This window comes from Catharus ustulatus, assembly GCF_009819885.2.
Source record: "Catharus ustulatus isolate bCatUst1 chromosome Z unlocalized genomic scaffold, bCatUst1.pri.v2 scaffold_26_arrow_ctg1, whole genome shotgun sequence".
Taxonomy (NCBI): Eukaryota; Metazoa; Chordata; class Aves; order Passeriformes; family Turdidae; genus Catharus; species Catharus ustulatus.
Window position 1 is genome coordinate 567,732 of NW_024879445.1, and position 27,870 is coordinate 595,601.

General features: G+C 50.5%; 2 protein-coding genes across 11 annotated transcripts; one reads left to right on the top strand and one right to left on the bottom strand.

Moving 5' to 3' along the window:
* Positions 1-283: 283 nt before the first annotated feature.
* FAM151B (family with sequence similarity 151 member B) lies at positions 284-10,076 on the top strand. Of its 7 annotated transcripts, none has more exons than XM_033086435.1 (9): positions 284-316; positions 1,482-1,607; positions 2,521-2,677; positions 4,336-4,544; positions 5,950-6,085; positions 6,139-6,390; positions 6,574-6,682; positions 6,731-6,974; positions 8,700-10,076. In XM_033086435.1, the coding sequence occupies exons 1-9, from the start codon at positions 298-300 to the stop codon at positions 8,906-8,908; spliced, it is 1,461 nt and encodes a 486-aa protein (XP_032942326.1). In that variant the 5' UTR covers positions 284-297; the 3' UTR covers positions 8,909-10,076. The 7 variants fall into 7 exon arrangements, with proteins under 7 accessions (XP_032942326.1, XP_032942327.1, XP_032942324.1 ...); XM_033086436.1 differs by having other exon boundaries at positions 6,792-6,974; positions 8,700-8,767; XM_033086433.1 differs by having other exon boundaries at positions 6,574-6,974.
* Positions 10,077-14,255: 4,179 nt separating this feature from the next.
* On the bottom strand, positions 14,256-22,602 carry ANKRD34B (ankyrin repeat domain 34B). Of its 4 annotated transcripts, XM_033086441.1 has the most exons (6): positions 22,451-22,602; positions 19,172-19,337; positions 17,902-18,029; positions 17,014-17,030; positions 16,813-16,870; positions 14,256-16,578 (listed from the first exon to the last, which is right to left on the bottom strand). In XM_033086441.1, exon 6 carries the CDS (start codon positions 16,553-16,555, stop codon positions 15,092-15,094), a length of 1,464 nt encoding a protein of 487 aa, XP_032942332.1. In that variant the 5' UTR covers positions 16,556-16,578; positions 16,813-16,870; positions 17,014-17,030; positions 17,902-18,029; positions 19,172-19,337; positions 22,451-22,602; the 3' UTR covers positions 14,256-15,091. The 4 variants fall into 4 exon arrangements, with proteins under 4 accessions (XP_032942332.1, XP_032942334.1, XP_032942331.1 ...); XM_033086443.1 differs by lacking the exons at positions 19,172-19,337; positions 22,451-22,602 and adding an exon at positions 19,365-19,443 and having other exon boundaries at positions 14,256-16,575; XM_033086440.1 differs by lacking the exons at positions 19,172-19,337; positions 22,451-22,602 and adding an exon at positions 19,365-19,443.
* Between the last annotated feature and the right edge of the window lie 5,268 nt (positions 22,603-27,870).

The window sequence follows — 27,870 nt, forward strand, 5'->3', positions numbered from 1 at the left end:
CCATGGGGAGATTCCCGCTGGTGCTCACCCTGAGCCTGTCCTGGCCCAGCTGAGGGCCGAGTCCTCTCGCCCTGGCCGCAGCCCGTCCCCCCCAGCTCCGTGACCGCGGCCTGCCTGTCCCACGGATCAGGCCTTTCCTTGCCGATCACGCTCCAAAGCACACACACACACAGACCATCCCAACGCGGGATCATTTTGACATCTCCCCTGTGGCGGCCCGGCCCGGCCCGGCCCCGCCCGGCGCGAAGGCGGCGGGACCCAGCCCCCGGCGGGGCGGGCCGGGCCCGGGGCCGGGCCATGGCGAGCGGGCCGCGGGGTGAGCGCCGGGGCCGGGGCTGTGGGGGCCCTGAGGGGCTGGGGTGGCTGTGCCGGGGCGATGGGGGCTGTGAGGGCCGTGAGGGGCTGGGGTGGCTGTGCCAGGGCGATGGGGGCTGTGAGGGCCGTGAGGGCTGTGGCAGCCATGAGGGCTGTGAGGGCTTGAGAGCTATAGGGGCTATGAGGGCCGTGAGGGGCTGTGGCAGCCATGAGGGCTGTGAGGGCTTGAGAGCTGTGGGGGCTGTGAGGGGCTATGGAGCCGTGAGGGGCTGTGAGGGGCTGTGAGGGCTGTGCCGGGGCCATGGAAGCTGTGAGGGCTGTTCCGGGGCTGTGAGGGCTGTGAGGGTGAGGGCTGTGAGAGCTGTGAGGCCCATGAGGGCTGTGGGAGCCGTGAGAGGCTATGGTGGCTGTGCCGGGGCCATGGAAGCTGTGAGGGAGAGGGCTGCGAGAGCTGTGGCAGCCATGAGGGCTGTGCCGGGGCCATGGGGGTTATGAGGGCCATGAGGACTGTGAGGGGCTGTGAGGGTGAGGACTGTGGGAGCTGTGAGGGCCATGAGGGTTGTGAGGGCTGTGGGAGCCGTCAGGCTGTGCCGGGGCCATGACGGCTGTGAGGGGCTGTGGGGGCCGTGAGGGCTCTCAGGGCTATGCCGGCTTTGGCGGGGCTGTGCCGGGTGTGAGAGGAGCTGTGAGGGGCTGTGCCGGGGCTGTGGCAGCCATGAGGGCTCTGAGGGCTGTGCCGGGGCTGTGAGGGGCTGTGAGGGCTGTGAGGGCCGTGAGGGCTCTGAGGGTTATGCCGGCTTTGGCGGGGCTGTGCCGGGTGTGAGAGGGGCTGTGAGGGGCTGTGCCGGGGCTGTGGCAGCCATGAGGGCTCTGAGGGCTGTGCCGGGGCCATGAGGGCTGTGAGGGGCTTTGGGGGCCGTGGGGGCTGTGCCGGCTCTGGCGGGGCTGTGCCGTGCCGGGTGTATGGGGGGGCTGTGAGGGCTGTGCCGGAGCCATGGGGCTTGTGCGAGGCTGTGAGGGCTGTGGGAGCCGTGAGGGCCATGAGGGCTGTGGGGGGCTGTGAGGATGAGGGCCGTGAGGGTTCTGAGGGCTGCGCCGGGCTCCCCGCTCTGAGGGTCCCGCCGTGTCCCCGCCGTGTCCCCGCCGTTCCCCGCCGTTCCCCGCAGGCTCCTGGAGCGAGTGGCCCGTGGATCACTTCCTGCGCACCGGGAGCATCGGGGCCCGGGACGGCGCCGCCGTGCGCTGGTTCCACGCCGCCAACAGCCGGGCTCGGGCGGCGGAGGCCGCGCGGAGTGAGTGCGGCACGGGCCCCTTCCCTTCCTCCTCTCCTTTTCCTCCTCCTCTTCCTCTTCCTTTTCCTCCTCCTCTTCCCCTTCCTCTCCCTCCTCCGCGCTCCCCACGGCTGTCAGATCCCTCCGGGGATGGGGCTCCAGCTGTGGCAGGCCTGGACAGCTCATTGCAGGGAGGAATTTCCCCAAAATCCGCCCTGAGCCTGCCCTTGCCCAGCCTGAGGCCGTTCCCTCTGCTCCTGTCCCTGTTCCCTCTCTGTTTGGGAGCAGATCCCAAATCTGGCAAATCAGAGCCAGAAGGGCCCTGGTGCTCCAGCCTGGCCAGCAGTGAACTGTATGTAAATTTGTGTGAATATTTGACAAATACACACTTGTGTAAATTTATATATAATACCTTTTATCTTGAATACCATCACCAGCTCTTTTCCTCGTATTTCAGTCTTCACTGTGTGTATTACATTCTCTGCAAAGCTGGTGGCACTGCCCAAATTCATGATATAAAGTTGTTTTCAAGAGCCTGAGCACTCCCAACACCTCTCTTTGCCTAACATTTGAGCTAGCATTTTCCTGATCAGTTTTGCCCATGAGTCAAGGGGAACGCTCAGGCTGTGCCAGTACTCAGTCCTGTCAGAAAAAGAGGAAAAGATCTGAAATTTAATAAGAGAGGATTCACATGTTGGAATCTGCTTTTCTGTCTCCGTGAAGATACAAACCCGTGTGGTTGCTTTCCCAGATGAGCCCTCAAAGATCAAATTTCACTGTTGGTCGCAAAGATCTGAAGATCCCCAAAAGTGGATATTTTGTGCCACAGAGCAGTTCCCGTTGGAGCAGGGCTGTGGGGCTGGGGCAGGCAGGCTCGGTGGGTGGCTGTTGCCCTGAAGCACCGAACGCTGAGCTGTGGTTTGTCCCCGCCCAGGTGATGTGCACATGGTGGAGGTGGATGTTCAGCTCCGGGGAGGGCACGAGGAGCCCGTCCTGGCTCACCCCCCGGACACCGACAGCGACATCACCCTGCAGGAGTGGCTGGCACAGGTGGCCAGCACCGCTAAAGGCATCAAGCTGGACTTCAAGAGGTATCTCAGCAGGAAGATTGTTAATTGTTTGCATTCTTACCTGTTAAAATCCTACAGGTGATCCCCAGCCAGGCTCCCCTCACTCAGAAGCATCATCCATATGGAAACACAGTCCACAATTCTCAAAGCATGGCAATAACCAAACCTTTAAAAGCGTTTGGAACCACAAGGAATTATTTTTTTTATTCAGTGAATTAGGTACTGAGGGCAGAGCTTTCCCATCGAGGAGCTGAAATGCTGGTGCCTCTCTGGAAGGCTCCTTTCTCTGGCCTGACTAAATAAATGTTCAGAGGCTCATTCACAGTTTGAGCCATTAGCTGTTTGGTTTCTCGAAGGCAAACACACCTGGAAACCCCATGAGATTGCTCTGGAAGAGTCTGAAATGAGCTGTGATTTCCACACACACACCCCTTCAACTCCCGATCTTGCTTTGTCTGAATTTCCATGTGCTCGCTCTGTTTTGGCAGCAGGTTACAAAGAGCTTCATCAGTGCCTAAGTACTCCATGGAAATGCAGAAACCCCCCATGAGATAGCTGTGAAATGTGATTTATGCCCGTGGTTCTGTGTAACACAGTCATGGTTCTCATGTGAAAGTTCATGAAACGTGGGCAGGCTAAATCCTTTCATTGTCACAGGAACTGTGTGTGTCCTTCCAGGCAGAGAAGGGACAAATGAGCATTTTTTTGGGCTTACTTCTTGTGACTTTGGGTGGGTTTTTTCTCCACTTTAATTATTGTTTAAATTAATTTTAAACTACCTGCCTTTCATTTTTTTCAAAAGGAGTTTACAGCCAAGTGCAGTGGTTCAAAAAAGCTTTTAAAAGTAACTATTTTTTAAAAGTACATTGCATTATATAAGTCTGACTGTATAAAAGCATTTTAAAATACATCATACAGTGCTGATAGAGTCAAGTATGTTATAACAGAATTTGATGTTCCTTTGGATACTGTTTATTTGGATGCCATTGCTGAAGTTTTGGAGATTATTTCAGTGGTGCTTAAAAAATCTACTTTTTATATCTGCTCTATCAGCTTGATTGACCACATAATTGCATTTCCTGCTGGCTTTGGCCACTGGAATTAATGTATTCTGAGAAAAGTCTTCAGTGCCTCACTTCAGAGATCCAGAGTCATTTCACATGGAGTCAGCACTGAGTCTGAATTTTCTGAATGCTGCACAGCAAGCCCAGTGCTCTCCAGGGCTTGCAGGTTTTGGAGTTGGACTTTTAGGTTGTTTTGGGATTTTTCTTCTTCATTTTTCTATTTTTTTGTTGTTGGTTTTTTGGAAATAAGACAGGCAGCTCAGGGCACTAGCTGTTGGCTAGGAGCTAACCTAATTCCAAGACTCGGACCACAGTGGTTTTAAATTCCATGATGTTACACAGTGTTAATTAATGTGCTGTGACACAAAGATTTTCTTGGTGCTCATTTCTTTTCCCCATCGTTCCCCACCTCCTTTCCCTCCACAGTGCTTGGAAAGTTTTGGTAAGATAGAGTCAGTTTCTTTAGGTTTGACAGGACAGTGTTTAACAATTTAATAATTAGCTGTCAGATGGGCATTGGGCAGGCAGGCCTCTGTGCGCCGCCACACCTTGGAGCTGAGGGCGCGGTGACACCGCGGGGACAGCCCGGTGACCCTGCCCCGTGTCCCCGCACAGCCTGGCCGCCGTGGGACCCTCTCTGGAGCTGCTGGGGCGGGTGGGGCCGGCCCTGGCCAGCCCCGTGTGGCTGAACGGGGACGTCCTGCCCGGGCCCTGCGGGAGCTGCGCGCCGCTGGACGCCCGCGCCTTCCTGCGCGCTGTCACCGCCTCCTGCCCCGAGGCCACGCTGTCCCTGGGCTGGACCACAGCCTGGCAGCCCGGCCAAGGTAAGGGCAGGGCGCCTCGGCTGCCAGCTGTGCGCAGCTGGGAGCGGCCCCGCGGCATCCCCGGGCTGGGAGGGGCAGGGCTGGGTGACAGAAAATCACATCTTCCTAAAATCGGCTGGTTTCTACCTCAACTCCTTCTCGCCTGCTGAGCACTTCGGAGGGACGAGCTCCTTAGCCTCTGTTTCAGGGAGGGCTCTCCCTGAATCCTGGGAGTGCAGTCCTGGCATGCATCCTGAGCAAAGACAGATCAACTGAAAGGGTGAAACTTTATCTCTGCTTTCATTGATCACTGAAATCAGATTGTGGGTCAGCCTTATCCCGCTGGTTTCATTTCTCTTGGATTTTTGCAGAAAAGCTTTCAATTTTCATTAGCACAGGTTCTTTTTCACAGGCTTCCTCTTGCAATTCTCACTATGAGAAGCAGAGTCCCCTCCAATATCGTCGTGGTAGGATTGTACACCACTCCCATTGCTGCTTGCTCATTAGCAAGAGTTAGTGTTTTGTTACATGATCTCCTGCGCTTTGATTAAAGTGTTCAGTGCTTTCTCCCAAGCATTTTCAGTGCAGGCAGAAATCCTGGAAAATGCATTGGAAGTACTGGGTAACATGTGAAAACAATTTTGATTTTACCTCCATTCTAAATTTCACTTTATAGAAATACAAAGTAAGGTTCTACTGCAAAACTTAAGAAGACCAGCTCCTTTGAATGATTCCACCTAGAAGTTGCTGCTTGCCCAACAAAACTTATTGAAATATTTAGTGCTTTTTTACTCTTTTTAGTCACTACATTCCATATGAGTAATTAGGAAAAAAGTTATTAACTGTTGTTACAGGATTTTGTAGTCTGCAGAAACAAAGCAACAGGTAAATGTAATTTGAAATAGCTGCAGTCCTTGTAAAAATCTCAGCCAAAAAAAAGCTTTTCAATATTTCAGACTGCTTGATTTCAGCATTTTTAGGCACAGAATGCTTTTGTCTGTGTGCTTGTTTAGTGTATGACTTCACTCCTAGTGGATTAATTTAACTTTTTGTCCTAATTTTTCCTTCATGTTTTTATTTTTGAAGGTCCCTGTTAAATAAAATTTGAAGGGCCAATGTTAAATTAGGCCACATTGAAGTCAGTGGCAACAGGGTTTGTTAGAGAAAGGGTAGAGATAAGTTAAAAATGCCACATCCTGTAGCTGTATGTAAAGTCAGTCAATAAAATGTGAAGTGTGGGAAGCACAGGTGTTCACAGTGGGGTGATTTTCCATGTTGATATCACATTCACCGCGTTTTTCCTCTGGGAGATTTGCTGCTCAGAGCCACGCTGCAGCTCCACTGCGGAATTCAGAGAGCACAGGGGCACCCCAGAGCCGTGCCTGGGGCTCCTGTGTGAGGCTCTGAGTGCCCTGTGTGTCCCCAGGCTACCGCTGGCCCATGGTGCAGGAGATGTCCCAGCTGTGCCAGCCCCTGTCTCAGCCCGTCACCTTCGCTGTCAGAGCGGCGCTGCTGCCCAGCTCCATCCCTCAGCTCCAGTGGCTGCTGCAGCAGTCACACAGGTCAGTGCTGCCTCCTCCAGTGTCCCAAAACTCATGGAACTGCTCCATCCCAGTCACACAGGTCAGTGCTGCCTCCTCCAGTGTCCCCAAGCTCATGGAGCTGCTCCATCCCAGTCACACAGGTCAGTGCTGCCTCCTCCAGTGTCCCCAAGCTCATGGAGCTGCTCCATCCCAGTCACACAGGTCAGTGCTGCCTCCTCCAGTGTCCCCAAGCTCATGGAGCTGCTCCATCCCAGTCACACAGGTCAGTGCTGCCTCCTCCAGTGTCCCACAGCTCATGGAACTGCTCCATCCCAGTCACACAGGTCAGTGCTGCCTCCTCCAGTGTCCCAGAGCTCATGGAACTGCTCCATCCCAGTCACACAGGTCAGTGCTGCCTCCCCCAGTGTCCTAGAACTCATGGAACTGCTCCATCCCAGTCACACAGGTCAGTGCTGCCTCCTCCAGTGTCCCAGAGCTCATGGAACTGCTCCATCCCAGTCACACAGGTCAGTGCTGCCCCAAGCTCCTGGGGCTGCTCCATCCCAGTCACACAGGTCAGTGCTGCCTTCTCCAGTGTCCCACAGCTCCTGGGGCTGCTCCATCCCAGTCACACAGGTCAGTGCTGCCCCAAGCTCCTGGGGCTGCTCCATCCCAGTCACACAGGTCAGTGCTGCCTTCTCCAGTGTCCTAGAACTCATGGAACTGCTCCATCCCAGTCACACAGGTCAGTGCTGCCCCCTCCAGTGTCCCACAGCTCCTGGGGCTGCTCCATCCCAGTCACACAGGTCAGTGCTGCCTCCTCCAGTGTCCCAGAGCTCATGGAACTGCTCCATCCCAGTCACACAGGTCAGTGCTGCCTCCTCCAGTGTCCTAGAACTCATGGAACTGCTCCATCCCAGTCACACAGGTCAGTGCTGCCTCCTCCAGTGTCCCAAGGCTTCTGGGGCTGCTCCATCCCAGTCACACAGGTCAGTGCTGCCCCCTCCAGTGTCCCACAGCTCCTGGGGCTGCTCCATCCCAGTCACACAGGCCAGTACTGCTCACCCAGCACCCCAAAACTCATGGAACTGCTCCATCCCACCCCTAGGTCAGTGCCAACCCTCGGCCCTCACCTGTCCTGACCAACAGGAGCCTGCTCATGTCAAGCTCAGCAGGATCCTGTGCCCAGCAGCACTGCAAATTCTTCTTCTCTCAGGGCTTTATTTCCCCGAGCTCTCCAAAGTTTGAGTCCTCAGATACAAGTGGTTGCTATTAATTTCTGTAAAGTAGTTAAATTCCAGAATCTTCTTTTTCATTACCTACTGCAAGGACTTCTAAATGGTGCGTAGGTGTGTAATCCAGATCTGCTGCAAACATTTCCTGAGATGAATGTAGTTAAATAGACTAAACGGTGTGATGTTGCAGTTGGGAATTCATCTAATCCGAAGACTTCGTGTTGGATTCACTATTTATATTTCTTGTAGCAATGTGTCCTGAAAAAATGTCAAAGATGATTGTTAGACTGGAAGTCAGGTGTTTCCCTCCAACCTAATTAATTTTACTGAGGCACTTGAAATGAATTCAGTGGTTTTCATACACCAACTTACATTTTATTTTAAAAATAGTGCTTGCAAACTCCTAACCATTTGATTATAAAAATTATTCACATGTAATAGAACGAGAATAAAACCAGCTTCCCACATATTGCCATTTACTCATCTTTTTCACCTGGTCTGCCTCCCCAGAGTTTAATAAAATTGTTCCAACCAAGGTCAAAGCCCAAAACAGAAACCTTAAGAGACTCTCTGAAAAATTTCTAATTATTTAGAAACAACAGGCTGGACAGATGAAATGCTGATATTCTCTTTTACAGCCAAGACTCAAGATGGAAATTAGAATTACTCTGTTTAAACTGGGAAATTAGTTTTAAAATATTCTTACACTCAGAATATGTCTCATGGATTGTGCCAGCCTCAAAAATCATCGGATAGAAACATTATTCCCACTGAAATACTCGGATTTTCTCTTTTACCTCAGCATAAAGCTCATGGGGTTTTTCAGTTATAAGATTAGAAGACAGTAATTCCTGAGCCAGTTTTCCTCACATACAACTGAATTCTGATTTACCCATTTTTAAAATTAATATTAATTAAACAAAGAGGGGGAAACTAAGCATTTGTCATGTGGAGGATGTGGAATTAATGCTTTAACTGAGTAATGCTTTGGGGGATTTCAGTGTTTCTTGAGAAGTTCTGTGCAATTAATGAGAAGTGGGTTAGGTGGCATCTTCGGAGAGATGTGACAAAGCACAGAACATGACAATCACCTGTGTCTGGGGTTGCATCATATTTCCTGTTTTGAGGCTCAGCTTGTGACTATTGATTGCTTTATCAAACCTTAAAAAACCTCAGTCTGGTGAATTTCTTTGCTGGGTGTTTACCTGAGGTTTTTTGTTTAACTCCTTCCAAGGTTTGGCAGAGCAATCACAGATAAACTGGCCTGGGGGTGCAGTTGTTTGTGTTTAATTGCATTTCTAAAATTAGGATGTGGTAATCCTGAGTGTTTTTAGGAACCTATTAGTACAATGTCTTTCTGTTTTACATGCTTTATCCTAACTTTGTTTTGTTTGTTTTCTCCCCTTTTCTGCACATAGATACACCCTCACTGTCTGGGCAGGAAAGGAAGATGTGTATTCTGTGGAAGACTTGCTCCTCATCCGAGAAAACTTTGATAAAAGTAGGGTTTATTACGACATTTTTGAGCCACAGAACTCTGAATTCAAAAAAGCCATTGGAATCCAATGCTGAATGCAGAGCAGGCAATGCCTGGCCCTGTCATGCTTTATATTGTGAACCCCTTTAAATTGAGGAATTTTTGTTCAAGGAAATGCGTTTTCCTTGCTGGAAGGACCGTGCTGAGCACGGCTGTGGTGACTGGAGGAGGTTTTGTGTTTGAGGCCTCTCAAACAGGAATGCTGGGGACTGGCTTCTGCCAAACACCATGGATCACCAAGGATTTCTCCCACAATCAAAAGCTAATGTGAGAAACATTACCCTCCCAACTTCTTGTCCTCCTTTTCCTGTTCCTCTCACAAGGTTCCAGTGGCAATTCTGTTAACTCAGGTGCTGTACACAGTATTTAACAGGCTGCTGGTACTAAAGTTAATCACAGTCATTTTTGGTTCTTACATGGCATTGGTACAGCTGTGATGGAAAAATTAATTACGTTTCTTAATCCTAAATCCTGCATTATGGGGACTTTACATTAAAATTCAAGGCTCCCTTACATTACCTACAACTCCTTTGAGAGATTTATCTGATCATTAATTTCTGTTATCGAGGAGTAGAGCTTCCTTCTCTTTGGTCATCTGCTGAGGTGTGCTTGGCTGAAACTGGGAGGAAGTTTTTGTGCCCATAAGGAAGAAAATGACCTGGTTATGGTTGGGATGGCTGCACAGAGTGCCTGCTTTAATCTGCAGCACCGGGAGGGGTGAGTGGCAGCAACCACCCAAGGACCAGGCTTGCCTGTGCGATGGCTCCAGCGAGTGTGGAGAAATGATTCATTTCTCAGCTGAGGTTTGTTGCAGGCAGTTGCGTTCATTGATTTGCAGGATTTCATCTCTCAGTGGTGGGGCCTCTTCGGGAACCACAGGGACACATTTTTCTGTTATTCAGAAGTCTTCCCACTTAGCAGTTCCCACCTGAAGGACTGGGATTTGTTAAAACTCATTAAACTGTTAGGTAAGGAACATCAGAAACTGCCAGAAATATTTTTAAGGAATAAGTATATCTGAGCAATATGTGTGGATGTCAGTAAACAGGGATAATCAGATGAAATTAAAAGAAGGCATTAAAATTCCTGGATTACCAGGAACTGGCTGTGTGGTGAATTTGATTATTCTGTATGGATAATCCTATATATATTAATTTCTGCATGTAATTTTTACCTATGGATCTCTGCTAGTCCCCTGTGAAGTTGTTTGTGTCAGTGTGGTCTGACTTGCACATAAATAAATTAATTTGGTTCTGTTTCTCTGTGTTTATTCAAATGCTCTCCTGAAATAAAGCGTGTTGCTGTGGGGCACAGCAAAGGACAGATGAACTCAGGTCTCTGTTCTGGTGGGAGCAGCAGCTCTCTGTGGTTCCAGCTGCTGCTGTCTTTTATTTCAGCATTTTTTCCTTTTACCTTCTTTCGTTTGCAGCTGAGTGGAGTTTCAAGCCTTGTGTTTCTCTGATGTGAAGGGTATCAGTAAATAGGGAACAGAGGAGAGTTCTGTGCAGGGCAGTGGGTACTGCCCAAGGTTTCTGTGCTTGAAATGTGCTCTGGAACCACAGACATTTTCCATCTGAAGTTCTCCCCTTCTCCTCCTGCAGCATCCATTCAAAGTGTGACACATTCCCTAACCTCTCTGGCTGAAATCAAAACCAACACACAAAGTATTTCTTTTTTCAATTCACACCCTCAAATTAAATGATGTTGAGGGTCTTTGGAACTCATTTAATAATGTGGTGAATAAATGGCCCCATCGTTTCCTTTAAGGAAAAGGTACAGAATTGGAGTGTTGGGAATTTAAAATATTTGGGTTGGTTTATTTTGAAAAGGTTAGGGAGAGCCTGTTGGAGTTCTTGAATTGTACCCTAGGTTATGTCCGAGAAAAAGGGGGCTTTTCTGTACATTTCAGTGTTCTTCTGAAAGGTTTTGATCAAAAATGTCTTTCCACTTTCAGACTATGTCTTCTAAAAAGGGTGAAGGTGCTAATGCAGTAAAAGGTAGCAGAGTAAGAGGAACTGTTTGGACAGTTTTTTAAAGGTTTATTGATCCATAACCTTTTATTAATAAATACTTAATTTCTTGAAATTTTGATTGAAAGCCAGTTGTGTTTTGAAGCTGCTGTTGTATTTTGATTGCTCGAATTCCCTTGAAATACTACTAATGCAGGTTTTTTTGGCCTAATTCCCTTGATTCCTTGACTTTTCCAGTGATCCCTTCTGCCACTGTTGGTTCCACTGCCTGGTTGTGTTTTCTCCCTTCACAATCCCAGCGGGGCTCTTCCCAGGTGTCTAAAAGATGCTCCCTTTTAATTCTTGTGTTTTTAAAATGTCTGTACATGTGCAGGCTGGGTTTATATTTTAAAGTTTTTGAGAGCAGGCTGTGACTCTGTCTGTGAAACACACATAAAGTGTTCCAAATTGCTGGTGCTTTCGGGGAAAAAACAGAGGAATTTACTGCAGTTCCTCATCTTGCCTCTGTGTCTGGGTTTCAGGAACTTGGGAATAAACAGCCCTGTGCGCATTTCTAGGAAACATCTCCGGTGTTCAGCGCAAGATCTCGGGATAATTCTTAAAGAGCTGGACAGAAATTTTGGGACAAAGCCCCTGCAGCCCTCATCAGTGCAGGAAATGCCTGGCTCAGGTAAGAGGTGCTGCTGAGAAACAGGGATTTTGGAGATTTACACAGATTTATTCAGCAGAATACGGAGTGATGGCAATTGGAATTGCATCCCTTTGACCCCCTGATATTTCTGAAGGTGTTTCCTTAATAAACCCAACCTCCTTGCTCTTAGTGCAGTGCCAGTAATACTCTACAGTGGAAATGTAAGAATCTCTGTTTATAAACCTTGCTTCTATTGGAAAAGGAATTAGTTCTGCAGAGAGATAAAGGTCCTAAAAGGGATTGATGAGGAAAAAAAGGAAATTTAGTGGCTGTTTTCTGTTTTTCTCGTATAGCTGCATCAAATTATGGCAATATTCTTTTGGCAGTGCTGTGTAATTGTAAGAGACAAAGATCAAAACACAGAAATTACTCCTTAGGAGCAAAACCAAATTAAATGTGCAGGGAAAGACATTTTGAAGTCTGTATTTTGCACGTTGCACCTTAAACACAACCTTGAAAACTGCTAGTTTGCGACGATTTTGTGTGCTGAGCTGCTGCTCCTAAATCTCTAAAACCGAAATAATGGGAGATGTTACATAACCGGTGCTTCTTGAAGGCACCGGTGTTTGTTCAGGAGCTGGTTTCACTGCAGAGAGGGCGCAGACTCCAAAACCCGGGCTGGTTTCCCCTCTGCAGAGCAGGCAGGGGTTTGAGACCCTTTGGCTGTGGCTCGGGGCCACCATCAGCTGTGGGACAGCAGCCCCGAGCCCCCAGCCTGTGGCGCTGGGCCCCACCGAGGACAGCTGGCAGGGCGGGGTTTAAACCCGGGTTTAGCGGCGAGATCAGGTCGGGCTGACCGCGAGGGAACAGCGGCTGGCTGGGAAATGTCAAGGATTGAGGCTGCAGAGATAACACGAGTGCGGCTCTGCTGCACAAGTGGAGGCACAGGAAGCTTCCTGCAGGTGGAGAGAGCCTCTCTCACACCGCACTCTGGACAAATTTAGCTGTATTGGATTAAATCGATGTAACTGTTCCCATTTTCTTGCACGGAGGCAGCCTGAGAAACACTTGTGAGTGAGTACCTTTTGCAGTGACTCATCATTTCCTGAGTAGTGAATAAAAGCATGTGCTTATTTCCATGTTCCCTCTGAGGGGGAAAAAATACCTTTTATTTATTCAGCATAACAACAACAAGAGGACAAAGCTTTTTCCTTTGAAGGTCACTTGTAACAGTAACACAAGCAATAATATGAACACTCCACACTAGTTTGCATCACAACTAATCACAAAATACTGGTACACTACTGAAAAACTTCCCTTTTCAAGACACTTGCCACTTCCTTCCATCGTCTGAGCTTTTGTAGAAAAATTATGGTTTCATTTAAGGGAGCCATAGTCCCAAATACATAATTTTAAAATCAAAACAGCATAAATTGGGCTTTATACCCTCAGCAAAGACACCAGCTAGAACCGCTGGTCACACTCAATGTCTTCTAAAAAATACTTTGTGGTGTTTTAAAGATCTGTTTTCCCCTTCAAATGTTTAACTTCACTATGAGATGAACAGATGAGAAGTTGCCATTTCCTTTTATTCTGTCATGAAAACATTTGGAAAGTGTATTCTGTGTAGGGACTAATTTGTACTCAATTAATACTGACATATGTTGTTCCACGTAATTTCTGTATCATAAAAATATATCCACATAATCCTGGTTATTTTTTTTTTTTTTTTACCTGGTGTGCACAGGGGCTGATCCAGGAAAATCTCCTGAAGGAAAAGGCAGAACCTGAATGGAAACAAATACTCCCAAGAAGTTATTTACAGAGAGTGTGTGTGCAGAATCCCCTTGAGATGGTTTCATGTTTAGGATCCCCAATAGATTGTTTGATGGCGATGATCCCCAGCAAATATTTGTGTGTTTGTGATCCCCTTCAAATTGTTGGATGTCCCCAATCCTCCTGAAAGTGGTTTATGTGTAAGATCCCCGTAGCACTGTTTTGTGGTAAAGATCCCCGTTTTGTTGTCTCCTACTAAGTGCAAAGCTGGATAACATCACAGGCTTCTGTCAGGCAATGTCAGATTGGGTGATTTGACTGAAGCTGCAACAAGACAGGCAGTACCCACTGAGTATTTCCAGGAAAAAACACCTACACTCAGTACACCGAAACTCACGTTACACACACACCATTTCAGCACTACTAACTGCTCTAAGTCACAACCAAACGGAACACACTCACTTTTGTCTCAAAATTTAGAGGATGAGATCTAAATGCTAAATGCAGTAGCGGAAATCCAGCGTCTGTGGGATGCACAATGGGATGCACAAAGACAAAGGAGATACTTGGAATCACGAGACACTAAAGGAAAGGAAAGAAAGATTTTTAGATAGAGACACTTAAAAATGCGCAGTAGCTTGGAGGCTGCAGAGGACTGCCTCCCACTTGTGGGAAATTCAGTCCTCTGTTTGAAATTAGGCAAAAGGCGGGTTTCCATCTCGCAGGTGAGTCCTGTCGTTGGACTCACACAATCAGCCGGTTTGGGCTGGAAACCGTCTGAAAGAAAAGCCTGAAAGAAAAGCTCGTTCCGAGCCCCTGCCAGGGCAGGGACCCCTTCCTCCAGACCAGCTGGCTCCGAGCGTCCAGCCTGGGCCGAACACTCAGGGATGGGGCAGCCACAGCTTCCCGGGAAAGCTGTGCCAGTGCCCCAGCCTCCCCTCTGTGGTTGTGTTTTGTAGTTGTGTGTGAGCAGGGCAGAGCCCTCCCCTGCTCCTCTGTGTGTCTGTGTGTCTGTCTCTGTGTGTGTGTGTGTGTCTGTCTCTGTGTGTGTGTGTGTGTGTCTGTGTGTGTGTGTCTGTGTCTGTGTGTCTCTGTGTGTGTGTCTGTGTGTCTGTCTGTGTGTGTGCGCAGTGCCCCGCTCACGGAGACCCTCCGGGTGTGTCCCGGTGTCCGTGCCCCGCTCAGGAGGGCTCTGGCTGGGGGCACATCGCTGCAGCCCGACCCGGAGGTCTCTTTTTGGGGCCCTCCCGAACTGCAGGGAGCGGCGGAGCCCCTGAGGAGCTCCTTGCTTTCCCGGAGGGATCGATTGCAGCGGGAGCAGCCGCGGTGGCAGCGCCGGGGGCACTCTCCGGGCTGGCTGGTGGCCCTGCCGCTGGTTGCCGTGCTGGTTGCGGCTCTGCAGCGCGATGCCAGCTCCGACGTGCGGCTGCCGGGGCCAGCGGGCACTGCCAGCGCCCGCGGTGAGTGCGGGTGCTGCTCTGTACAGCCTGGACAGGCACAGTCTGCTGCCCAGATCACAGTCAGCGCTTCAGCTCCCGCGGTCCGTGCGCACCGCCTCTCCGGGCGCTGCCTGGGGAAATCAGGGCGTGGTATTTACAACCTACAATGAGAACTGCGATGCTATGGACTGTTACGGGCTCGGTCTGCCCCACGCAGGGTGAAAACTTTACAAGAGCAGCAGAATAAACCCTCCTTAGCTAGCAGAAGACAGCCTCGGTAGGGGAGCGCGTCTTCTCCTTTCAGTGAGCTATCCCGCTCCTCCTGAGGCACGCACCGCTGCACATCACAGACCTGCTCTAGTGTGTGGTACATACTACAACAGTCAAGGACTGCAGTGACTATTTACAGATATCCCCTTTGCTCTCCTGTTGAAAACGCAGTAATTGCTGAATCTGCTTAGACCGTTATCTGCTCATAGGGCCTCCTCCGCATCAGATTGGTCTCTTTGGTGCCCTTGGGGCAAGCAGATCCCGGCGGCGCTAAGTGAGTTTGTCCGTAAGAGATCATGCCAGACACCGTGTTTATGACAGTGAGCTCCGGGCCGGGGGGCCGGGGGTTCACGTTCAGGGGCGGCAGGAAACCTGGCCTGGTCTGATCCAGCGCCACGGCTCCCGCGCCCTCTCCCTCCCTTCTGCCCCTCGGAGAGACAGGGGTCATCTCCAGAGCTCTTCTGGGACTCGGCAACAAAGTCTGGTATGTCGGGAGAACCTGCCTGTTTCCTTTGGGGGACTTGCTGCCCTTGGTGTCAGCCACAGGAATCAGACTGTTGGCTGACTGAGAGCTGTTGATGTTGTAATTGGACTCTCCGCTACCTTTCTTGAGCATGCTGCCGAAGCTGGAGAGTAAGCTGATTTGCCCCAGGCTGGCATCCATGCCCATGGGAATCTCGCTGGGGTTGTGTTTCTCCTCGGTGAAAGGAGTTTGATAGTTTATTGCATCGCGTAGCGCTTTCCTCGGCAAGGTCTGGTCGGGGGTTTTCAGTACCAGAGCAGAGTCTATCCTGTCTCTAGGGTCCTGACTGCTGGTGGCACAGGTGCACAGGTCCTTACAGGAGAGCTCTTCCATGGGGCTGGCAGCCTGCAGCTCCTGAGGAGAAGGCATTTTCCTGTGCTGGAACACCGGCGGGCAGCACTTGAGCCACGGGTCACACTGCAGCACCTGCGCCAGCTTGAAGCGAGGCGGGGTGGAGCTGGGCTTGCTCATCAGCGGCACTCTCTCGGAGGAGCTGTCCCTCTGCTGCCCACCGTACAGCTCCTTGAAGCTGAACGGGTCTTCTGGCCCCTCGTCCGGCTCTATTTCTGACGGGGAGATGCACTCAGCCGGGCCGATGCACTCCTCCAGGTCGGGAGGGGGCACGTTCAGGTACTGCTTCGTTCTGTGCCGGCCTGGTGGGGCGGACTTGTCGGTGGTGATGATGATCACCTCCTTGCCCCGCGCCTTGCAGGCCTTGAGCAGCAGCTCCAGCGTGTCCCTGTCGGCCGCGTTGATGGCGTACACCAGCGCCGAGCAGTTGGAGTGGTCGGGCAGGCTGGGGTCGGCCCCGCTCATCAGCAGCAGCGACACCACCTCGGGGCCCGCCTTCTCCAGGCACGCGTGCATCAGCGCCGTCTTGCCGGACTTGTCCTGGATGTTGGGGTCGGCCTTGTTGTCCAGCAGGTACTTCACCATCCTGGCCTTGCTGGCGCTCTGCAGGTCGGCGTGTCTGGTCAGGCAGGCGATCATCAGCGGCGTCTCGCCGCGGCTGTTGCTCTCGTTGACGTAGGCCCCGCCGTCGATGAGCAGGCGGGTGAGCCGCAGGCGGCGGTGGTACACGGCTTTGATCAGGGAGTAGCCCTCGGGCGGCACGTCCATCCCCTCCATGCTCCTGCGCTGCCCTCCTGCTGCTGCCCCGCAGAGCACACAGCCCCCCGCGGAAAGGGAAGGGAGTAGGGAGGGGGGGAAAAATAAAAAAAGGGAATTTATTGTGCTAATTGCACCTGTAAACACCTTCGTACTTTGTGGAAAAATCTATGAAGGGAAGAGAAGAGGAAAGGTGTTCCCACCCTTCAGACTTACAGTTTTAAAAAAGACTTCAACATAATTACAACATTTAGGAAAGATTAAAGCATGGCTGTCACCTTCTCACTTTCTGACTGTCCTTTACACAGTCCTCTGCCTGAGCAGACAGTGCCAGCTCTACAAAAAAAGAAACATTTGACAGCATCAAAGAGAATCAGGACACTTCACACAAAACAATTAGGAGCATAATTTTGTTATTTTGTGGCACAAACAACAAAAGGTCTTACATGAATGTCTAGGTCTTGTATGAGCTTGCTTACCTGTGTGTAGGGAAAACCTTTAGGGAGAAAAAACAAAAAAAACAGACTTTCATTATTGGCAGAGCAATATTATTTCAATACAAGGTTAGATATGCATTAAATTATTACATTCATTTATTTGCAATGTATTTATAGAGAAACAGAAGTGTTTAACTAGCTCAGCTCTGAAATAAATTAATTAATAACTTCTATTAATCACTGAGAACACTAGCAATGGTCTGGTGATTAACTGAAAAGCAGTAATTTAATTCCATTTTACTGTCAATACCAAAATTGAAGGATGATCTCGATATACTTTGTTTCAAAAGTTCAACAAGCGAAAAAATGGGAGTCAGATTTCCTCCCTGGAAATCTGGGGAGGAAATCTGACTTTGGCTGGTGGCTTGTGGTTTTTTTCACCCCTCTGTCTTGATAATACTTTTCTAAAAGGTAATTGTGTCAAACCTACTTTAAGGATTCCCTCCATCATACTGAAAGTCAGGACTCAGAACCCTCTAGCTCAGCTTTCACTGAAGTGCAAATCATTATGATGATTTTTATGCATACTTTTGACAAGTAATGTATTCAAGATTATCTTAAAGTCTTCTCTATAAAGGCATCTGATCAATCTGTGCACTTGGGTTTCCAGGAGGAAACTGCACAGCAGTATCTGATAGATAACACGCTGGAATGCTGATGTGTTCTCCCCTGGTTTTAACCCACCTGGAAGTTACTGGTGACTTTTCATTTCTTTTCTATTTGTCTAAAGCCCCTCTGATACTTAACTGCTCACTTTACTTAAGCAACAGCAGATAGCTCTGGCTACATAAACCTTTTCGTCTCTAGAAACACCTTTATGACCAAGAGAACATGAAATATTGAACAGGCATGGGAAGAGAATGATGCTACCTGGAGGGGTGCAGCAGGTCAGGGCTAAAGGTGGGGCTGCTCCTCTGACATCTCGTCCGACCCCTCCTGCTGCTGGAATTTGCTGCTCCCACCGACCTCAGCAGGACTGGGCAGAGTGCAGGGCAGACCTAAGGCAAGGGGTGAAGTTGGAAAGTTAGGAGCAAATGGTGGTGGCAGGTATGAGCTCGCCTGGAGAAAGCCTGAGCTGTTTCTGTGCAGGGAAAAGTGAGGAAAAGAGACATGAAATGGGGAAGAGAAACCCACCAGCACTCAGAATCAGACACTGCACTACCAAAATAAAATGTTACAGGTTAACAGCTGGGAGATCGTCGTGCAGCACACACTCCGGGTGCTGTGTGACAGCCACAGCATCATCTGTGTGTCACACACACCCGGGCTCCCCAAACCCCAGAGCTGCCTCTTTCGGAGTGAAACACCACAGGGCATGCAGATTCCCTACAACAGTAAATCACTGGATAATTCATCTCAGATCGGTGCTGAGCAGGTGGGCATTACACAGCACTCCTAAGTTTAATTAACTGCTATGTCAGAAGAACTCCGTGAACTCCTGAATTATTGGGACTGACAGAGCTGCCTCTCACCTGTGAAGGCAAACTTTGAAAGCAGCTTCGAGCTTTAAAGCAGCCTGAGGAATGAGGAACTTAGTGTGTGACACTGAATCCTAGACTGGTCTGTCAGATCACCCACAAATTCCTCTTATTCTTGTACAAACAACATTGCTGCACTGTGCTTTCTGTCTAGAAAGTGCTTAGTTTTGTTTTCAAGCAATAACATTGTCCTGGAAAGTACTCTGAGGCAAAACAGCACCGGGCACCTGATGAAAACCTGGTTTTGAACGTAATAGTCTAATCACAGCACTGAGGGAGAAAGAGCCCATCGATGCTATAGCAAATAAACAAAGGCAACGGTGTCATGAATGCATGATACGAATGAAGGAGTTCTTGCAAAGTATCCCTCGCCTATTTGGTGTGAGAGCCAGATTCCCTGCCCTCCGTGCCTCAGCATCCTCACAGTTAAACGAGCTCTCACAGCTCTGTTTAGAGACTCTAGAGTCATTCCGGTGAAATTGTCATTGATTCTCATCTCGGAAAAAAGACGTGCTTTCACACTCAAAGAGCATAAGCATTTAGGTATTTTCATGAATCTGCATACACACATTAAACCTGACAAAATCGGTCTGAGTAGTAAAAACTTGTTCTCCTAGCTCAAATTTACCGCATACGAGCTACATCTGATTTAAAACAATTACCATTCCAGCGCTGCCAAAACTCCTCCACCACCCCCGCAAAGTTTCCACCACAACTCGCAACCTGACGGCTGTAAAGGGCTGGGGAAAAGCGAGGACCGCGAACTTCTCCGCGGCGAAGCGACAGCACAGGCGGTAGCAGCAGAGCAGCACGAGCACTGGATGAAGGCTGTGAGAATTAGTTTGAATACTTTACCCGCGCGCCGTGGCTGCCGGCGGCAGCGCCGCTCGCTCGCTCTGCTCCCGGGACGGAGCCGCCGCTCCTGGCGCTCCCGGCGGCGCCGAGCGACACCGGGACATCGGCAACGCCGGGACACCGAGCGCCGCCCCCGGCACCGCCCTCGGGCTCGGCCCCGCCGCGGCCCCTCCGCCGCCACCCCCGAGCCCGGCCCCTCACGGCCCCGGCCCCCCCGCGGCCGCCAGCCCGCGCTGCGGCTCGGGCCGGGACCGGGGCCCCGAGCGCCGGCACCCCGAAATACCCCTCACAGCCTGAAATATCCCTCACACCCCAAAACCCCACGGCCCCCGCACGGCCCCAAACACCCGGCACCCCAAAATACCCCTCACACCCCGAAATATCCCTCACAGCCCGAAATATCCCCGGCACCCCAAAACCCCATGGCCCCCGCACAGCCCCCTCACGGCAGGGCCCCGCCGGGCCCCGAGCACCCGGCACCCCGAAATATCCCTCACAGCCCGAAATATCCCTCACACCCCAAAACCCCACGGCCCCCGCACAGCCCCAAACACCCGGCACCCCAAAATACCCCTCACATCCCGAAATACCCCTCACCCTCTAAAATATCCCTCACACCCCAAACCCCCACAGCCCCCTCATGGCCGGGCCCCTCACGGCCGGGCCCCGCAGGGCCCTGAACACCCGCACCCCGAAATATCCCTCACACCCCAAAACCCCACACGCCAAAATATCCCTTACACCCCAAAACCCCCCAGCCCAAAATATTCCTCACAGCCCAAAATCCCACAGCCCCCTCACAGCCCCCTCACGGCCGGGCCCCGCAGGGCCCCGAACACCCGGCACCCCGAAATATCCCTCACACCCCAAAACCTCTACAACCCAAAATATCCCTCACACCCCAAAATATCCCTCACACCCCAAAACCCCACAGCCCAAAATACCCCTCACACTCCAAAACATCCCCGGCACCCCAAAACCCCACAGCCCCCTCATGGGCCCCTCACAGCGCCCAGCCATGGCAGGGCCCCGCAGGGCTCCAAACACCCCGGCACCCCGAAATACCCCTCACACCCCGAAATATCGCTCACAGCTCGAAATACCCCTCACCCCCCAAAATATCCCTCACACCCCAAAACCCCACAGCCCCCTCACGGCCGGGTTCTGCAGGACCCTGAACATCCGGCACCCCAAAATATCCCCAACACCCCAAAATACCCCTCACAGCCCAAAACCCCACAGCCCAAAATATCCCTCACACCCCAAAACATCCCTCACACCCCAAAACCCCACAGCCCAAAATATCCCTCACACTCCAAAATATCCCTGGCACCCCAAAACCCCGCAGTCCCCTCACAGCCCCCTCACAGCCGGGCCCAGGGCCCCAAACACCCCAACACCCCAAAATATCCCTTACACCCCAAAACCCCACAGCCCAAAATATCCCTCACACCCCAAAATACCCCTGACACCCCAAAATATCCCTCACACCCCAAAACCCCACAGCCCCCTCACAGCCGGGCCCGGCACGGCCCCAAACGCCCCGCACCCCAAAATACCCCTCACAGCCCAAAATACCCCTCACACCCCCAAATATCCCTCACACCCCAAAACCCCACACACCAAAATATCCCTCAAACCCCAAAACCCCACATGCCAAAATATCCCTTACACCCCAAAACCCCACGGCCCCCGCACGGCCCCAAACACCCAGTACCCCAAAATACCCCTCACACCCCGAAATATCGCTCACAGCCCGAAATATCCCCTCACCCCCCAAAATATCCCTCACACCCCAAACCCCCACAGCCCCCTCATGGCCGGGCCCCTCACGGCCGGGCCCCGCAGGGCCCTGAACACCCGCACCCCAAAATATCCCTCACACCCCAAAACCCCACACGCCAAAATATCCCTTACACCCCAAAACCCCCCAGCCCAAAATATTCCTCACAGCCCAAAATCCCACAGCCCCCTCACAGCCCCCTCACGGCCGGGCCCCGCAGGGCCCCGAACACCCGGCACCCCAAAATATCCCTCACACCCCAAAACCCCACAGCCCAAAATACCCCTCACACTCCAAAACATCCCCGGCACCCCAAAACCCCACAGCCCCCTCATGGGCCCCTCACAGCGCCCGGCCATGGCAGGGCCCCGCAGCGCTCCAAACACCCCGGCACCCCAAAATACCCCTCACACCCCAAAACCCCACACACCAAAATATCCCTCAAACCCCAAAACCCCACAGCCCAAAATATTCCTCAAACCCCAAAACCCCACAGCCCCCTCACAGCCGGGCCCGGCACGGCCCCAAACACCCCGCACCCCAAAATACCCCTCACAGCCCAAAATACCCCTCACACCCCAAAATATCCCTCACACCCCAAAACCCCACAGCCCAAAATATCCCTCCCACCCCAAAATATCCCTCACACCCCAAAACCCCACATGCCAAAATATCCCTCCCACCCCAAAACCCCACAGCCCAAAATATCCCTCACCCCCCAAAATACCCCTCACACCCCAAAACCCCACAGCCCCCTCATGGCCGGGCCCCTCACAGCCGGGCCCCGCAGGGCCCTGAACACCCGCACCCCGAAATATCCCTTACACCCCAAAACCCCACAGCCCAAAATATCCCTCACACCCCAAAACCCCACAGTCCCCTCACGGCCCCCTCACAGCCCCGGAATGTCCCCAAACACCCCGACACTCCAAATTATCCTTCACACCCCACAGCCCCCCCCACAGCCCGCTGTGTCCCCTCACACCACAAAACCGCAAATACCCCTCACAACCCAACACCCCAAAATACCCCTCACACCCCACAGCCTGGTGCGTCCCCTCACAACCCAACACCCCACAGATGCCCGCCCTCCTCCTCCTCACCCCCCTCATGCTCAGCCATCCCTCAGACGCCTCACACGCTTTGCCCCGCTCGTTCCCCTCAGACCCCACACGCCCCTCACACCTGGACTCTCCGCTCTTACCCTCCTTTCCTCCTCCACCGTCCCCTCACACCGCCCCACAGCCCTCACAGCCCTCACAGCCCCGGCCCCACAAACTGTACTTTGTGATCTCTACCTCACCTTCCTCACCACCACACCGCTCCAGCCACCCGGACAAGGTGCTGAGGGGAAGCTGAGCCCAAGGAGATGCTTCCCTCAGGAGCGACCAAGTTTGACTTTGCAGTAATTCCTGGTTAGTATGGTCAAACACACTTCTTGGTTGCCACGCAAGCTTAGAACACCTTTCACAGAAACGCAGTGTGGTGAGGCTGGGGGGATCTCTGGGGGTGATCCAGTCCGAGCTCCTGATCACCAGCCAGAACAACCCCACCACCTCCTTGATGTCTGCAGGGGTAGAGGCTCCACACCTTTCCTGGTTAGCCGGTGCCACCCTCGCTGTGCGGGGTTCAAAGCCTCAAAGGTTGGGTTTGTTGCCCTGCTGGGAGGCGGCAGCAGCTCGGCGGTGTTGGCGTTCTCCCCTCGGGTGCTGGTGTGCCCCTTCTGGGCATCGCCTCCTCCAGGCCAGCCAGGAGCAGCTGCGGAGCCTCTCCACGGCTGGCACAGCGCTGTGGGGATGCCCAAAGGCTCGGCAGCAATCCGGGCGGGCATCGTCCACGGCCTTCGGTTCACGGCTGGAGCTCAGGCACGGCGTTCCCTTGGAGCAGCCAGCCCGACCCTTCCATCACCTCAGTGCCCGGGTGCGGTGCCCACGGAGCGCTCCCACACACACCTGAGAGCCACAGGACATCCCCACGGGGCCCAGAGGTGTTTCCTGGGAGTGACACTGCACCCAGCCCGGGCTGTGCCAGCACTCACAAATCACCAGGTGAGCGCACCCCGGCAGCCACAGTCACAGCACAGCGTCCAGCTGCACAGCACGGATGCCGGCAGCACGGCACAGAGAAGGTTCCAGGAGCAATGTCAAGGGGATTTGTGCCTTGCTATTTTTTAAAAGTGCGCGTCAGGATCAATGAGAAGCCGTCATGACTAAGAGCTGGATAAATGGTATGAATAAGCCACTAACACAAACAACATACCAAGGGCAGGTTCCTCAGTTACTCTTTAACCTTCTCTTTCGAAAACTAAGTCGAAGTTGGGAGAATGTCCACAGATGTTTCGGGGATATTTTTTTTTGCCTGTGGTAAGATTCTAATTATCTTTGTTTTCTTTTCCTCTCTCCATCGTCCACACTCTTAATTCTCTTAGCCATGCAGCCTCAGAACGGCATGTGTACTGAGCACCCACTCTCCAGGAGTTTGCTGCTCTTCACAGCCCTGTTGTTGGGTTAATTCTGTGAGATGGAGAGGCAGTGTACACTTGTGTATATACCAGCACTCTTGCTGCTGAAACAGTACCACTTCTGTAGTTCTTGCAGCTCTAAATGTCCCCTTTCTTATTCCTCCTTCCATCCTTGCCTGCATTGTGCTGTTGAGCTTGATAGCCAACATGAATCATTGACCAAAAAAAACCCCAAAAAAATCAGTGTATCAAACCAGCTCTTGGAAGAACACTTTTATGAAGATAATTAGATTTTTTTCTTATAAACATCACCATGGATACCCTTGGTTGGATAGAAAAACAACTATTGGTATCAAGAAGTTCCTGCTAAAAATGAAGGAGAGTGGAAAGCCAGAGCAGGGAACACATCCATGCAGCACAAATTTTATTATAAAACACAGAGGATGTTTGCATATGCACATGGCATATTTGTTTATCACACTTCTTAATATCTCTCTCCTGCATTTCACTGACAGTTGGGCTACCTGGATATGCACCAGGAGAAAACTTCATGGTTGCAGAATTCTAATATTAATTGACAACAAATGTTTGCCACAAATGAATGCTTTAGGTTGCTCAAAAAGTATTGCCAGATCAGGTTTAATCTAAAATGAAAGTGCAATGATGTTCATTGGGGTGCCTCACTCTACCACTCACCCCAGAGCTCAAGCACTCAGACCAAAATCTGGAATCAATCAATCAAACATTAAAATCAAAGGAAAGTGATATATTGAGGGCTGAGCACAGGAGGAAGAGCAAGAAGGGGAAAGGTGAGGATACAAAGGACTAAGGGAGACCTTGTCCGTTCTGCCCCGACTGCAATTCCGCTTGGCAACCCTCTTGCAATGCTCCATAAGGAAAAGTTTGTCCCCCTGGATTTGCTCATCAGCCAGCACCTAATCCTGGGAGCAGACAGTCTCTGGTAACCCAGGAGCAGCTCAGCCCTGGTGCTGCTCGTCCAAAACCTAATGAGCATTTCTGAGACCAGGCCCCAGGTGGGTGATTCCTGATGAACTGTGCCCAAATACAGGCAGGAAAATGATGTATTTTGTTTTCTGCATGCCAGCTGCCAGCAAGCTGCAGGAAGCCCAGCACTGGACGGCAGGAGCCCTGTTTTGGGAAGCTGGTCTCTGAAAGCTTGGCACCTGGCAGTCCAGGCATTCCTGTGGCATCCAAGCGCCATCAGCCACAGACGGGACTGTCCTGTGAGCCTGGGCATCCTGGGAACCAGCTAAGACAGCTGCTCCACTCTGGACACAGGAAAATAAAGGAATGGGAACAGTTAAAATCGACCTGACATCCCCACCCCACGGCCTAGTTTTGGGTTTGGCTTGCCATGAGGAATTGTTAACACTGGTGCTGGCCAGCCTCAGCCTACACCACCAAGAACTCCTTCAAGGGAAGGAGCCATGATTGCTTACACATGTAATTACTAACATGTTAAAGCACTGCTGTGTAAATTGAACATGATATAATGTAACAGAAGTCATCCTAGTAATTCACTTTATTAGACATTAGGGCATAGACTTCTTTTCAAAGAAAAATGGAAAAATATAGCAGACTAATTACTTTAGTTTTGTTGGGATGACTGAAAAAAAAACCCCAAACCCTGAAACTATTTTTACCATTTACTAATTTAAATACATTCTAAACCAGTAGGTACCGAGGTAGATGTTTACCGTCCTGGAACTGTTTGCTGAGAGGAATGCACTTGTGCTGTAAACAACAGCGTTCTTAAAAATATATCTCTTACATGTAGCTGGCACAGCTGCTTGCTTGTTCAAATTCTTGAAAGGGGATTATGGTGGTGATGTAGAGACATCAGTTGAGAGGTCTAAGAGAGAAGTGGAGTGCTATGTTTTTGTGCTTCAACAGTAATGACCAAAACCAAACAGAAGGAATTAGGAGCCTATGGAGTGTCTCACAAAAACGCCGTGCGCGCGGTGCGAAACCCAGAGAAGAGCCTTGTTATGTTATTGGTTTGTTTACCAGGCGGTTTGGGGGCACACGTGGCACTGCCCCGTCCCTGCCAGGCTCTGGTGTGACCCTCTGCCCCCCGTCAGATCACGCCAGGGCCCAGGTATCTCCTGGCTCCCATCACGCCTGTTTTGATTAGCTATTTACGACAGGGAGCTTTCTGCCTGGATAAATAATCTCCCTGAAGTGTTTGGTGGTTTACTGCCAAGCACTTCGATTAAAAACCTGAGTGTGTGTGGGAACTGCACTTGTGACACTTGCAGGAATAATTGTGGCTGGTGACGGAAGCAGGGCTCCCTCTAACAGCTTCAGAGAACATATTGCAATAAATGTCTTGTTCCATGGGCACAAGCCTTTGCAAGGCTGCACAATTCAAGGGATAACTCTGTTTTGCCAGCTGCCACAGTCTGTGAGGATCCTCAGAGCCGAACCTTTCTAATGCATATGTTTATAAATTGTTCAGACTGCAGCAGAACGTTGGCTGTACTTTTATGTCCATGGCATTTTCTAAAAGAAATCTGAATTACATACTAGGAAAAAATACAGTGGGTTGTGCAGAAATAATGTGAATCTAGTCTGCAACAATGGAATTTACATGATTCCATTGGAAAGATAACCATTATTTCATGAGAGACCCTGAGAGTCAACACTGAAGAAATCAATTTTGACTGCCTGAAATAGCAATATGCACAGAAATACTCAGCGAGCAAAGACTCCTGTCAAATGGGTTCCCTTCCACCACGACAAACAACTCAACAGGCGTGAGAAAAAAAGCATTTACAATTAATTAGGAAAAAATAAGTCTTTCTAAACTTAGGTATGTTACATTAGTGAGGTTCTCCACCTAAGGACTGCAGATGGGACCAAATCCTTTCAAGCCGTTTTCACAAGAAATCACTTCCAGGAGCTTTTTTGGCTGTGCTCAATGAGCTACTGATACACAACTAAAAAGACTAAACGCTTCTAAAGTGCTCCTTAGTACAAGTGAACAAGCCTTAGTGCAATTCAGTGGCCCAATCCATTCCAAGTTATTGAGGTGAAGCAGGGATCTCCAGTGAAGGGCTGGTAATCCATCCACTGGGACTGCTGTCCGAAACCAGTGAGAGTGTTCCAGCAGGGCTTTGTGTGGAAAACTGCATTTGGAGGAAGGACAAACATCAAAATGCTCTGTTTTCACCCAGGTGTCCGTCTCAATTAAATCAATGACGTAATTTATAAATGATTTTATGGCTTCTGAACAACGGCTTGCTACTGAAAAAGACTCTGCTTGGTATTATGAACTTGCTAAACTGGACTGCTCAGGGAAGCAAAGGACATTGCACTGATTTAGGGCTCATAGGTAATGGTGTATCATTACTTTCCTGTCCTCTCAGGTTCTGTTTATTCTCACTTTATACTTACTTTTCCCCTCATCTTTTCTTTTTGTAAAATTTTTTTTTTGCACAGCAGATCACTTAACAAAAATATTGATGTTAAGTTGCTTACTCAGGCAAATATTTCGCCCAATTTCAAGAAAAACACTTCACCACCACTTAATCAGCAATAAGCACATACTTAAGAGACATTTATTTGAAACACCTCCTTGTCTTGATCAGCCCAATACTCTGAATTTCTGTAAATTTTCAATCCAGTGGGACAGCTGAAGAGATAAGGGACAGAATGGCAAGGACCACAGCTCAAGGACTGGAGATGATACACAAATACTGCAGCTAAACTATTAAATGATAAAAAGATCCAAACCAGATGTATCAGAAAAGACAATCTACTTTAACCCATCCACACACTTAACTCTTTAACTGGAGATGAACAGGCAACTTCTGCAATGCAAGCTCTTGCCCAAGACACTTGAAAAAAGCCCTAAAAATGTAATCAGAATAGAACTCTGCCTGAGAGCTCATCTATTCTTTTTCCAACCATGTCAATTAATCCAACAAAAGGCTTCTTGTACGAATTTTGCTTTGATGTTGGAGAAAGGAGACAGAACGATCTGCAGAGCGTAGACTGGCCCAGGATCACCCCAGAGCCAGCTGAAAACAAGTGAGGACAGGGAAAAGAGCAGGTTTCCCACGTGCAGTGCCAGAAGCAGAGGGAAGCAGGAGAGCCCCGGGCCGGGCACAGAGACAACCCCTGGAGGCTCTGGAGGCTCTGGGATGGGACTCTGGCACCGAGTCCAGCTGAGCATTTCTCTGGAGCTGACAGAGGCAGGCACACAGCGCCCAAATCCTGAAAATCCCTCACTAACGACA